Source organism: Chaetodon trifascialis, chromosome 4 (assembly GCF_039877785.1).
Source record: "Chaetodon trifascialis isolate fChaTrf1 chromosome 4, fChaTrf1.hap1, whole genome shotgun sequence".
NCBI lineage: Eukaryota > Metazoa > Chordata > Actinopteri > Chaetodontiformes > Chaetodontidae > Chaetodon > Chaetodon trifascialis.
The window spans coordinates 9,050,768-9,065,620 of NC_092059.1; the positions used below are offsets into that span (position 1 = coordinate 9,050,768).

The 14,853-nt window shown below is 45.7% G+C and overlaps 1 protein-coding gene across 1 annotated transcript in view; it reads right to left on the minus strand.

Annotated features, from left to right (window-relative positions):
• ssbp4 (single stranded DNA binding protein 4) overlaps positions 1-14,853 on the minus strand; it is an 88,754-nt gene that overhangs the window by 18,321 nt on the left and 55,580 nt on the right. The window contains exon 5 of the mRNA XM_070960340.1: positions 4,579-4,668. Coding sequence (XP_070816441.1) covers positions 4,579-4,668 — 90 coding nt within the window. The remainder of the gene's footprint in view (positions 1-4,578; positions 4,669-14,853) is intronic.

Sequence of the window (14,853 nt, forward strand, 5' to 3'; positions counted from 1 at the left end):
TCAAATACGGTAGAAAAAGAGATTAAAATGCTTCGCGTGGCTCTTTCTACGCAATCTGCCGCCGTCTTTTGTCCGGTGGTCAAAGGAGGCGAACACTTTGTCAGATGCACGCAGTTTGGGCGACATGTGTGCCGTTTTGTGTGCATGAAAAGCCACATAACAACCCTGTGACTGTCCGCCTCTCCCTCAGGACCCGCACCGACAGTCTGCGTCCTCCACCGACACCAACCCCGATCAAACGCTGAGATCTGACATCTGACCCTTGTAGATAACGAACAAGAACTGAGTCTCCGTTCTTCAACCACCTCTGCGGGATTTTCAGCCTCCCATTCACCTTTTAAAGCACGTCACCGTATTTATCTGCATCTTTGTAGTACAACTGACCAGAGTGAACCCTGAGATAAGTCTTACCTTTGATAAATAAATTACCGAGAGCAGATGTCTCCTTAATTCGCCATGTGCCCGCCATGTGTCAGCTTTGAACAGGTTCTTAAAATTCGTCTTTGATACCTGGGTTGCTTGTTCTTAAATGTGTAATCAAACCTAATCCTCTTGTTGTGCTTTTTGGTGTTGTCCCTGAAGAGCCCCAATTACCTGCAGTAAAACACACTGCCCTTGACTTCAGATACCTTTTTTGGTGAGAGGAGCCATTCCGGTTTAGGAGGAAGAGGCTGCCCCACCCTAACTGGTTTACAGACTTAATGGAGCGCATTAAGTTTTGGAGTACCTGACGTACCACGTGTAGATCAGAGAATAAGGTCAACAAAGAGGGATTTCTGGGGCATTATTTGACAGATGGACCATATAAATCTCTAAAGAGCACGTTTGATCTAATTTGCTTTTGCCTGGATAGAAGCCTGACGCTCTTATTTACGCTGGTTTCTTCCAGATTTGGTCTCCTTCTCTCATTATTCAGTCCAGTTGTCTATACATCTGCTCTGTGCATACACGCTTTGTAAAAACTGTGCAGTGAATCTTAACACTTTCCTGATCTCTGCTGAGATATCTCATGTGTGTCTATGGAGGAGCAGATGGGAGGTGAATCCGTCGACTGTCCGCTGTTGCTGTTGGCTGCCATTTTTGCGATCGCGCATCTCTGAAGTCCGATAAAAAAAACATTTTTGATAGACTTTCCTGACGTCTCAGTGTCCTCTCCTCTGCTTTCTTTCCCTCCTCCTCCCTGTCATTAACTCGGCCTCTCCTCGCAGCCTCTCCTCCCTCTTTCTCCTCCCCCCGTCATCTCCCACTTCGCTTGTCCTCCCCAGAGGGCCATGATGCAGCAGCGATGGACTTTTGCTGAGAGGAGACGAGAATTATAGGATATATAGTATATATATGTACAGAGAGAGAGAGATCCTAACAACATTTGTCTGTTCTTTTGGCCACTTTTCTCCTCCTTCCTTTAGCATGTCTCTCATGCCCAGCTCCTCCTGCAGCTACAGAGCACAGAGCGGACACCCTCCTCCTCCTCCTCCCTCCACCTCCATTTTCCTCCTCTGTCCCTCCTTTGCCCCTCATCCCTCTCTCCCAGGACCACAGCCAGTAACAGTGTTGGGGTCACCTATGTTAATTACCCAGCTAGTGCAACTGGGAAAAAATTCGCAATACACAGACACACACACACACACACACACAGAGACACACACACCACACATGAACAGTTCACACACGTCAGAGTCGGTGAGTAAGCATGTGTCGCTGAAACTGTGTGTGAGAGCGAGAAAATAATAGTTTCAAAGACAAGAGAAATGGAGAGAGTGAGGAAATGTCATGGAGAAGGATGCCAGTCGTGTGAAGGAGAGAGGAGAGGGAGGAGGTGGCAGGAGGAGGCTGAGACCCAGAGCTCAAATGGACTAAAGCACAGACAAAATTCTGTTTTAGTCAATTTTGAGTTTTGAATCCGATGCACCTGACCACTACAGACGTGGACTGACCCAACTTCCTGTGCAACTGAGAGCAGTGAGGCGAGAATCTGAGTAAACTCAACGATATGCAGGAGGAAAAGATGAAAAAAAAGTCTTCCTCCCCTTCACCTGAATGAATGAACGAACTGCAGAAAACTCAGTAGCCTGCATTTTTAGTGCCGACCGCAACCATTAGTTCACCAGGGAGTGAATGCCAGCTACCTGAGCAGTGTGTGTGGTTTCAGCTGAAGTTGAAAGATGCCATATGGACATGCTACAGCACATTTAAATATGCTGCTGTTCTGGCAACACCGTCTGTTTGATTTACCGAGCGCTGATGTAAAGTTTGGAGAGGTGCAGGGAACATTTTTCCCTTTTTTTTATGCAGGATCTCTGCTCACACTTTTATTTTTTGTCTTCTTTACCTTTGCCTGCTTTGCTGCTCAGACTAGCTGAGCTAAGCAAAGAGGAGAGGAGACAGTGAATATTGCTCTCCCCTCTGCCCATCCTGTCTGTCTGTCTGTCCATCTGTCTGTCAGCCCTGCACACAGGGTCTATTTATGGAGCGCAATGTCACTCATGCAACACCATCAGATAGCTTTCTCCCTGGCCTGCTCACTGCTCATACATCATTAACATTCTCCATGACCCCAGCACACACACACACACACAGTATGCACATACACACATAGCATGCTGCCAATCAACCCGTGCAAGACAATGCATGCAGGCAAATGGCTATACAGTTCCACACTGTATGTATTTACACATCAGGCATGCTAAACGTCCAACAGGAGCACATTTGTTAAACATGTCAATCATTAACAGTATGAGCAGCATTACAGAAAACAGAAGATTTTGTTATTCTACCCAAATTTTTATTAAATATGCAAACAGTTATTAGAGCTGTGATTAATCTGTTGACTATTTTTACCATAGTTCAGTGAAAATTGTGAAACATGTGCATCATAGTTTCTAGAAATCACTTGTTTTGCCCTACCATGTCAAAATCCCTGTGATATTTAATTAACAGAGAAGCAAATCCTCACATTTAAGAAGGTGGAGCAGATAAGTGTTTGGCACTTTTGCTTAATAAATAAACTGAGCTCAAATCAAAGTAACTGATTAAAGTCAATTAATTTTCTGTTGATAAACTGCAAAGCAACGAATGATTTCAGCACTAACTGCTACATTAGTAAATCAAGAGTCGGGAGTGTTTGTCATCACACTTGATGATTTGGGGGGAATACGCTCATTTGCTTGCTTTCCTTGAGTCAGATGAGAAGATTGATCCCACTCCTGTGTCTGAATGAAGCTGGAGCCAGCAACCAATTAGCTTAGCTTAGCATTAAGACTGGAAAGTGAACAGAAAACAGCTAGCCTGGCTCTGCTCAAAGGAGGCAAACGCTGCCAGCACTTCTAAACACATCACTAATTAACATGCTGTATATTAGCTTAGCTTCAGTGACAAGATGTGTAAAAGAAAAAAAAAACACAGCGAGATGTTTTCCCACATCAATTTTTGAATAGATGAAACAAAACAATAGAAGAGTTTTATTAGTTAGCTTTAGAGATGCTAATAGATGATTTTGTTGCCCTTGGACAGACAAAGCTAGCCATTTGCCTCTGTTTCCAGTCTTTATGCTAAGCTAAGCTAACTGGCTGTACAGAGAAGAGAATCCTCTCAAAGAACTCAATGAACCAACGAACTATTCCTTCAAAGGCTCTTATTCGGAGACAGACGAGCATCACAGGTGTGAGGTCTTGCTCAAGGACACATAAGCAGGATGCTGAGGGGGTTGAACTGGTGAATTTTTGGTTATGGGAGAGTCTTTACAATCCAAAGACCTTCTGCCTGTCCTTCCTGTTAAAACACAGTCAGATTTATTCCTTTACTCTCATAAAAATGTAGCAGCTCCCAAAGCTTGGACTTGTAATACTATCCTCTGGCAACATCTAATATGTGCAGGTGATTTTCTTCGCTGGTCTTGATAGTAATAGTTCAGATTTACTCAAAGTAGTTCAAGCGAATACAATTCTTCACTTCTCTTGTCGCCTCTGCTAATTCACTGAACATCTTTGTGTGCGCAGACATTTTAAGTGTTACTAGTTTAATGTGTGTCAAAGTGTCAAATAAGGCTCGCGTGTGTGTATGTTTGTGTATGAGAGAGCGATGGAGGGAGAGAGAGTGTGTGCGTGAGTGTGTGTGACCTCGTCAGCCTCAGAGACAGCCTTCAGAGAACAGCGATGACAGGAGGAATTAGTGAAGCAACACAAACCAGAGAAAATAGCCTCCTCTCCTCCCCTCTCCTCAACCGAAGGAAAAGAGAAACATCTACTGGCACGTCCGCTCGCTCGCTCGCTAAAGCGGCGGTTCGTATTTGGGCAGATAGGACGTGGCGCAACAACTCTTCAGGAGTATCTGCGGCGTCACGCAGAGCGCCAGGAGTTAACAAGCCGAGCATTGGACATATGGGACGGAGGCAGAGAGACAGAGAAGGGAACACATCTGGACAGGGATTAGGACAGCTAAAGAGGCTAAAAAAGGAGGAGGAGACAGAAGGATAGGCTTAGCGACAGCGATGGGAGGGGCAGGGGAGCTGACGGGAGCGTGTGATGGGTGACGGAGGGGGTGGGTGAGGGATGAAGTCAGCGGGAAAGTTCTTCTCCTTACTTGAAAGAAGCCCGGGGGCATGGGTCCTCCTGGCATGCCGTCATTGGGTGGCATGTTGCCCATCACTGGACTGGGAGCAGCAGCCGCACTCTGAAATGAAACACAGCGAACTCTCAGCATCGGAGCAACAAACAGTCACAGGACGACCGGCAAGGTGCTAAAATAATCCCGTTCACCAAATATAATGCAAAGAGAGACACGGAGCGGAAATTATTTGCCACAAACAAACCCTGATTACACTCACTGAATTTCTGGACACGAATGGAGCAATTACAGATAACTGATGAAGATATGATTCTTTAGTCACGTTGATGAATTATTTGATGAAGGGCACGAAGCTGTTTATCAAGATGCAGACAGTTTTGGAGGAACATTAAGGCTTCAGGTGCTTCCGGTGGTTTATAGTTTGTAGGCTGCACTTTCTGACTGTAACAACAACCAAATCAACTGCACCTGTCCAGAACGAGCTGGACAAAGAGACAAACTATTCTCTGACATAAACTAATCTGCTAACCAACAAAAATGAGGCGAAAATGTGCAAATATTTTCACACAATGTCAAAACTCAACACTTCCTGCTTCAAAATAAAAGCCTTCCAGTGGTCTCTGGTCAGTTTTACGTCCGCTGAAAGTAATTTCAGGATTAAATGTGAAAATATTCCTTCATCTCTACGCGCCGCCCCTCTGATGTCCGCCCTCGCTCTCCCTCGACATTTTCATATTATCGAACTCAGTGAATTGATGGTTTATTCCGACCAAACCAGAGCTGGTGGTGATTGTTGGAACAGTGGAAAGATGAACCAAGACGGCTTTGGCGAGTTCTACTTTGTTTCTGTCGAGTTTGAACGCAGCATGTTTTATGATGATAAAATTACTGTTTCTGTGAATGGAGTCTGGTGGCTTTGGCGAGAGCGACGAAACAGCTGCTTCTGCTTAAAATAAAAGGATCTTACTCTTTAACTAAAAGGTCTATCTCTGCAGGAACCCTTTCCATAATTTCGTCAGACACTTATTATAACAATCCAAGCCTGTCAGTGGCAAAAAAATATTTTGGTGGACGAACTTTAACGGTGTGCAAACGCACATAGGGAATACATTGCAGCCCGTTTCGTGGCTGGACCGGCTTTAGAAATTGTTGTCCCTGTTAGTCACTCGGAAACAAAAACATGGGAAAATTGGGTCCATAAACACAGATAATATTGGACCAGGATTTCTACCATTTGTCCGAGACATTGGACATGTGGGCCCACAATAGAAACCCCGCCCGAGCTTAATTTGCAGAGGACAGACATGTTTTTATCATTTATCCAATCACGCCAAACGTCTTATTTCTTCTTCTTCTTTTCTTTTTCAAAGCTATAGGAATATGAATCTGATCAAGCTTTTCTTGCCAACTTTCAACAGCTTTTATGCTCAATATTAAAAACACATTTCATTGGGTACTGAGGTTCATTACGCAGCCCACCCCCATGCTTTTCTTAAATTCCAAGCATTATTTTGATCCCACTCCATATTGATGTAAAATGTACAGAAACATAAATTAGCATCGCAGTCTTGATTCAATCCGGCAACCCCAGTTTGAACATGGCCCCCAAATAAGTTTCAGGCTCTATTTCCTTCATCTTTGCTCTCAATCATAATGATTTTCAGCATCAGCAAGACGACAGATGTGACACTCGCTGCTCTGGTTTTCTACTCAGGCGGACAGTCAGCGTTTGGTCGTGTCTGCTGAGCTCTGAGGTGTTCTCACATGTCCAGCGTGATGATGGACGAAAAGGAGAAACAAAAAGTCACCCAGAGAACAAATTCTCAGTCAGAATGTGGAGCCAGTTTGTGAGTTACAGGACGGTCCAGAGCCGCAGAAGAAGGATTATAAAGCTTCAAACAGCCCCTCCTCCATACGGACACACTGTCAATGACCACAGTCTTTCCTTCACCCCAACCGAAGAGCTGCTTAAACGCATGTTGTGCCTTAAACAAGTAGGTGGCAAACCAGAAAACTGCTCATTTTATCGATTAGGTTGGAGGGCTTGATGCAAAATCGTAGCTTTAATGTCGCCTTTTTAATTTACAGAATCTGTTAGCTACCAAACAATTATGTAGATGAAACACAAAGTCTACACACACACACACACACACACACACACACACACACACACACACACACACATACAGCGCTCTCCTCCAGCCCCTTCCCCCCACTGTAACTAGAGCTTCACTCACTTCCAGAGCAAACAATCCCTCCATCTCTCGGCTGACCCACACGGCCCAGACACTAACTAACAGGCCCCGGGGCCATGAGGCAGGACACACACACACACACATACACACACATTGCACTGGTAAGAGGGTGTGAATCTACAGGACTCACAGAGTGTGGACGTGGACGCATCCACAGGAGTCAGACACGAGCACAGAGTGGTGAGAGAGAGCGGACAGTTAAACGGACGGAGCTGGCGAACAAGAGAGACGGAGAACAGGGGAAGGAGAGACGGGGGGATCTCTCAAAGGGTGACAAGAGGTCGGACAGTGAAAAACAGTCCGCTAAAGACGCTTCTAGAGTGCTCAACTGAATCAGTATCAGCCTCCACAAGCATGAGGAGGAAGTCTAGCAAAGCAGAATGTAAAGGAGTGAACTTATCAACGCCCTCAGCATCACAGAGTCACTCATGGTAACTCAAACACTTCTTAAAACTTCTAGAGGGTCACTGCAGCCTGGTGGTCTCGGACCTTTGTTGCATCCATGTGTCTTAGCTCAAGTGCTAACTATAAACTTAGGGCAAGTACTCGATCTATGTTTACACTGACTATTGGCTGAGAACACAAACTGTGAAATTAGGTCCTCGCGACACAAATTAACCTTTAGGTCTACTCCGTATCAGCTCCAAAGTGCTCTCGAGCGCTCCCAGTTGGGCGCTTTGAGAAAAGCAGCTGGCGATTTCAGCAGGGGAAAAACATGCTCGAGAAACATCTCTATCATGCCATTAATAAGTTTAAAATTGGCCTGATATTGGCGTAGGAAAAACTGATCATCAATCATCCCTTCAATTGTTGACATACAATCCAATTGCCAATACACACAAGCCAATCTTGGCGTGTGGATGTGGTCTGACTGGTCTCGGATCAGTTACGAACGGGCCCTCTATTTAAACCGTGTCTTTTCCAGCCGCCTTGTCTTAGATGGAGCATCTTTACAGGATCTCCCACAACGACAAACAGGGATCAAAGACACCTCTGACCTCAGCTGGGCCCAGTAAAATGCATAAATGTGAGCTGTTATCGAACAATGGGGGAAGAAAAAAGGCGAAACGCTGTATATTACACACATGCGCACACACACACATTTAACCAGCTGTGGCGTATCGGAGAGCATTATCCAGTCAGGGGAGGAAAAGAGAAAAGGAGGATGGAAATGAAAATGAGAGAAGGAAGAGGGAGCTGGATGAACGGCGGGGCATCTCGCGGAGAGGAGGAAGAGTGAATGGAAGTGGTGCTGGCATGTAAGTATGTGTGGCGAGTGTGTGTGTGTGTGTGTGTGTGTGCGCGCGCGCGTGTGGCTGCCTGCCTCAACCAGCCAGCGAGGCTCCACAGTACTCAGGTGAAGCAGCAGCAAAAGGCCCCTTCTCCTAGTTGCCATGACAACCCCGACCTCAGCTCCTGCTCTCCAGTGCCCATTAAAACCCTCAGGCCGTCAATCATCAGCATGGCCAGGGAGCGGGAGAGAGAGGGAGGGAGAGAGAGAGAGAGAGAGAGAGAGAGAGAGAGAGAGAGAAAAGAAAGAGAGAAGAAACAGAGATGGAGTTTAAAGCAGCCTGTGGCTTTTGATAGCTGCCCTGTTTGCCACTATCTCCCTCTTTCTCTTCCTCTGCACACAAACAAACCTGATACACAGCACCTGAACAGTGTTAACTCCTCACACACATCACTCCCCTCTGCCTCACTCGCTCTCTCTCCCTCCCTCTCTCTCTCTCTCCCCACCTCCGTAAAACCATCCGAGCCACATCTCACGACATTATCTTCATTCCTTTCAGATACATTCTCATCCACGCCATCTTCACTCTGCACCCGGTTTTAACTAACGATCCCGCTTGTTTGCTACATGCCACATCTTCAGTCTTAATTCTGCATCCATCCATACCTCCTCCTCCTCCTCCATATTGGAAAAGCAGCGTCTAGATCAATTAGGTATTCGATATTTGTGAAATCTAAAGCTCTCTGTTCATTTGTTCTCTCTGTTCTCTGTTGTGTGCAGTGATTTGAGTGTCAGGTTTTTGGGGTTTTTTTGAGGGAAAAATATTTTTTTTTCCTACTTTTTCAGGGAGGGACAAACTCATTGATGCCTTTTTTCATGTTTCTGCTAGCAATTTGAAGGCGTGTTGCAAGGTGAACGCTCCTGAATACCTAGAAGATCAGGGAGCAATCAGTTTAAAGGCTTTTTTTTTTTCATTTTGAGAAAAACACTTGATCGCTTTTTGCTGAGACTTAGATGAAAAGGTCAATGCCACTCTCATGTCTGTACGGTAAATCTGACAGCAGAGCAAGCAGCTGGTTAGCTTAACTTAGCATAGAGACAGAAAACAGGGTGAAACGGCAAGCCTCGCTCTGTTCAAAGGTGTTCAGGACTGCAGTGTGTAGTTCAGGTACAGCAGTAATTCCCAACCTTTAATGAAATAGTTCAATGTTTTTCGTAAATATCGTCACTTTCTAGCCAAGAGTTTGTTGGATGAGAAGATTGATGCCACTTTCATGTGTATGGTAAGTATGTAGCTATCACAAGCAGAAGTTAGCTTAGCTTAGCATAAAGACGGCAAACAGGGGGAAACAGTTCCCTAATTAACGTGTTACATCTTAATTGTCTGATCTGTAAAGATCATCTGGTGGGTAATTAGTGAGCTTTACAGGTGCTGGCAAGTGGATTTGTTATTTCCCCCTGCTTGCAACCTTTATGCTAAGCTAAGCTAACTTCTGGTTGCAATGGCTACATAGTTACCACACACATGAGTGGCATTAATCTTCTCATCCAAAAAACTTGTACAAGAAGGTGAACGAGTGAATTTCCTAAATATATTGAACCAGCACATTAAAAGTTGGGAATTACTGCTGTACCTGAACTACACGTGACTAATATGGCTGTTTTATTCAAAAGATTTATTATCTTCCAAAAGCTGAAACAGGAGATGCAAAAGTGGGGTTGCTTTATCATCATTTTATGTTAGCTCAAGCAGGCTAATCTCACTAGCCAACATATTCAAACTGTAGGCAGAGACATGTAAAAAAGCCTCTATGAGTATTTTCTCTCTGAGCAAATGAGACAGTCCTTCCGTATCATCATGTATTTGATCATTCCCTCTAACAGAAGGGGGGTGCTCCCCTTTTGCCCCTGGTTGTGATCCTCTTTAGCTCCGCGGTGGAGGCTGGCTGGCTAGCTGGCCGGCTGGATGGCCCACAGACAGAGAGTGAGCGGCTCTATCTGCCCGGTGATCAGACCTCAGCTTCCAGGGGGTAATGGATCTGCTGTTATCTGGGTCCAGACAAGCAGGCCAACACACTGCTACCTGCTGCCCACAACAGCACTGATACCGACCTGTTAGCGCTTGTGTGAGGGCGTCTGTGAGTATATGTGTTTGTGTGCGCAGGCCTGTGTTTCTTTCAGATCATAAGGTTAAGCCTGACCTGCCTGGACTGGCCGTACAGTCTTCAGCGACCCCCCTCCCCACGCACACACTCTCTGTATCCCAAACACACAGAGAAACACTGTAACGTGCTCACAAACACATAAAAATGTTAAAAGTCCATACTGGCGCCCTAAGGCTGCAAACACAAAGTTTTCCACATGCACACACACATACACAGTCCAGTCCAACTCTTCTACGAGCTTACATTATTCACTCAAGGGCTCCCTGCGTCTCTCTCTCATTCTTCTGTTTATATCTGCTACAGTCCCTCTTTTTCTCTCTCTCAGTCTTTGTCTGTGCCGCAGCTACACAAAAAAACACAAATCATAAATACTGCTGAAAAAGAGGTGGGTTGAAGCTGCTAATGTATAGAACTTGTCCTTGGTGCAAGAGAGCTGCAAACAAAGGCTGAGGCTTACTTCATATATGTCAGTTAGCACTGAGGTCTGTGCAGGCATAAACAGGGGTGTGTGCGTACGAGTGTGTGCTCCGTTTGCAGACAAACTTTTGGTTTCGTCTGGCTTCATGCGCCCAGGTAACCAAACTCTCCTCTGCACGCCGCTCCTGTCATCGCCGTCACCCTCACCTCTCAGCTCCCCCATTTGTCCTTCTGTCACAGCCCTCCCTCTCCTCCTCTCTCCCCTCAGCTTCAAGTGCTCCAACAACTCTGTCAGTGAAGTCAACTCTATAAAGATTAGCAGAGAGGCAGGAGTGTGTAAGCAGGGCTGCCGGCCGACAGACGGGTCTAATCGATGGAAGATGGAGAGCTGTTGGGCTGCTCTGCCAGGAACCCGACTCCCAAATGGAAATGCCCTCGGTGGCAGGAGCTGCTCCCCGCACAGGCGTCCACACACACACACACACACACACACACACACACACACACACACACACACACACACACACACACACACACACACAGGTATGCAGCCAAATATGCTCATTCACACGCTCGCACACACACAGTGACAGTACATGGGAGCATACTGTATATATTACACACACACACACACACACACACACACACACACACATATGCCGTTGCCTTCCCATAGCTCCGGCAGCTGTTATGTCAATCAGGTGAATTAATTACTGGTAAACAAATCTGCTTGGGATCCCCCCACAGAACACGCGCACACACAAACAAACACACACATACACACATCTCTCCTCCTTGTATCCCCAGCATCTCTTCCCAGTGTCAAGGCCCCAGGAGCCTGGAGCTGCCTCCCAGCGACCCAGGCACCGCTCCGAGGTGGAAGCCCAGAGGGAAGGAGCTGTGGCTGGGGGACGCCGCAGCGGCTCTCCCCCTGCTGCCCCGGAGCACCTGCCTTTACTCCCGCTGCTGCCTCTCGGGCTAACCAATCAGCCTATGACAATTTACACATACCACCTGACAGGAGACACACACACACACACACACACACACACACACACACACACACACACACACACACACGCATACACATTTGTGCACGCATACTGTACATGTGCAACACCTAAAAAAAATCTTCTCTGAGAAGAAACAAACAGAAGCAGAAACAGACAAGTCTGCTTGTCAGTTCCTGCCTCCTGTTTACATGGTACTGATGTGGTGACTCTCTGTGGGCTGGATGGCAGCTGACAGAGGGAGGGGAGGGATCCATGCCACATGACGACAGACAAAACAACCCGAGATAAATGAAGGAAAATGAGCAAAAACCGAGCACCGAGAAATAGAACGTTAATGTGCATTGAGAGTTCATGCTTTTATTTATTACAACTCGCATCTAATTTTCATAGTTTTGGTCGTTCAATGAGTTCAATGCTGCAAATCTGATAAAGCATGAGCAGTCAGATGACCACAAGGATTACAACAAACCTCAAGGTTAACCAACACTATCTGGAAGAAAAGACAAAGGCCAACAGTAACATTAATATCCAAACTGTCTCTTACACAGGCCGACGCCCTCGTTGAACCTTGACCTACTGTACTCGCTGTAGATCTCATGTGGCTGACCTGTTGGCTTGTTTACAGCCTCTATAATCATCTCACCATGCCCATCACACGCCCTGGCTGGACTTTGTCATAACAGTATTTCCAGGAACCGTGGCTAAAACGTGCAAAATAAGATGATGTAATTAAGTTGTAATAAACCCCAAACCAAAAAAACACATTAATATGTCTCCTTGATAGATCACAAAATGAGTTCAAAAGCTGAAACAATGAGTCTGCAGCCAGTTTAGTCAGTCATTTAGCATTCTCTGATTCCAGCTTCTAGAAAGTGAGGATTTTCTGCTCTTCCGTCACTGCAAATGGAAAATCTTTGGATTTTAAACTATATTTGGTGCAAAACAAGCAATTTAAACATTCTGCTTTGGCCTCTGATGGACACCTTCCACCATCGCCACACAGTTTACAGACTCAATGCATAATCAATTGTTCGAAAGCATTATTTATTAATCTAGAAAGTAAATAATCTTCAGTTGCAGCGCTGGTACAACTGCAAGACTGATGAAACAAGGAGACGCTGGCAGGAAGGGCTCAGCTCAGCCCTACATGGAGCATTAGGGCTAAACACTAAGCTAACTGAAAGTGACACAAACGTGCATAAACTGAGCGTGCGAAACACATTCAGTATTGATGTAAAGTAATTTAGTAGCTGGACTGCTGACACACACACACACACACACACACACACACACACACAGAGGCATAAACACACACACACACACACACACACACACAAACCTTTATTGGCAGTGTCAGTAGATAATGACCAAAGGTTGGCGGTGGCCTGCTGCTCGCCCTGGTGACCCTTTCTAACACAGGTCCCCCCTGCTGGCACTGCACTTTAATTACACACACACAGATGCACACACAAACACAAACACATGTGCACAGACACACACTGACACGCAGCCCCCACCCCCTCTGCCCGTGGCCTTTCACTCCCTCATTAGGCAGTTGGTGTTGGGTGGAAAGCCACCAGAGAACCAGAGGACAGGGTGTCATGATGACGCTCTGTCATGTGGAGGCAGAGATCCACAAAGCACTTAAAGCTATATGCCTAATTGAAGATTATTAATGCTGCTAATTAGGGAATAACAGAATGCTCGGAGCTTGGAGACAAAACCAAATGTGAAGAATACCGGAGAAGGGTGGGGGGGGGGGCACAGGAGAAAGAGATGATTTTATCAGGCGTTATCTCCCTCCTGTCATTTGAAATAACTGGCCGGTGTCAGGCTCTTATGCGCTGAGTCCACACGTGGACTCTGTATCCAGCGGGGCTTCAGTCAGCGCTCAGCTCTGCAGGTCAGAGAGGGCTGCAGATCAGGACGGAGCAGGTGGATCATCCACTTCACAGGAGATGCTGAACTAAAACAGTTTAGACACTGCTGAAAAGCTGCGATGTGTGCTACAAATGTCAATAAATATTCCCCAGTGTCAAACATCTGCAGTCAGTGTCAGATCCCTGTCCTGTCGTTCATCAGCTGCCCTTGTGCACCAATCACGCGGCGAGAGAGAAGCTCTGCTCAGCCTCCGTAGACCAGGAAGTGATGCAGCCAAAAGACATGTCGCATTTTGCCCACCAGGCAAGATGCTCACTATTTTCAGCTACGTAAACCTCCATCTCTGCTTTCATTGTCACTTTTCACTTTCCACCTACACGTAAAAAAAAAACCAACAACACACACACAGCAGAAAATCAACAGGTTTGCAGCGGCTGTCTGAGGTTTGTAGAGTAGATTTTAAAATCTAATTCTAGAAACGTTGAGGAGAAGCTTGTGCCACAAAAAATATGTAAATTCTAAACAATTCATCACCAAAAAGGACTCCATGGATGCAGCGAACATCTCAGGCTGATGATGAATAACAGCATTAGAGGATCCAACAATGGCATTTCCTTTAACATATACTGTACAGCGCATGTGCACGCACATACACACATTCAGGAACATGGACTCACTCTCACACATATAGGTGTGTCTGTATAGGGACTACACACAGTGACATTTAGCAAGCATCACCAGGTGACATTTACATATCTGCAAATGTTTTTCTCTGTAGGTTCAGACATCTTTGCTCATGTTTCTACATCCTACAAACCGCCGCATTTTCTGCTAATTCCGTTCTTTATGTTTCGGTGTCTCCTGCAGATTCTGCATTTACAGCTTTATGAAGGAATACGGGAAGAGATTTCAACAATAAAAAGACAAAATGGCAATTAGTGAGCACAGAGGACGATGCTCTGCAAAATGATCGTTCTGATTGAGCTTAGCAACACCTTAGGAAACAATAATAACAACAATAATAAAAATGGAAGCAACCTACACACAAAAACACTGGAAATCATCAGTGTTGCTGATTTTTCCTTGTCCACTAGAACGAGCATGTTTTCCCAGGGTTTTGTATTCAACATGCATCATTTCCTGTATATGCACCAAATCTGCACATCTGCAGGGCCTGCTGAACATCACCAGCACCGACAAACACCAGCATATGGAGGAGAGGTGGCACTGCGTAAGAGCAGTGTGTGGTGAATGCTAATAAGCTGCTGTTCAGAGGAAAATCTTTCATGTTCATGTCTCCGTCAATGTAAAATTTGTCATGTTGGGGG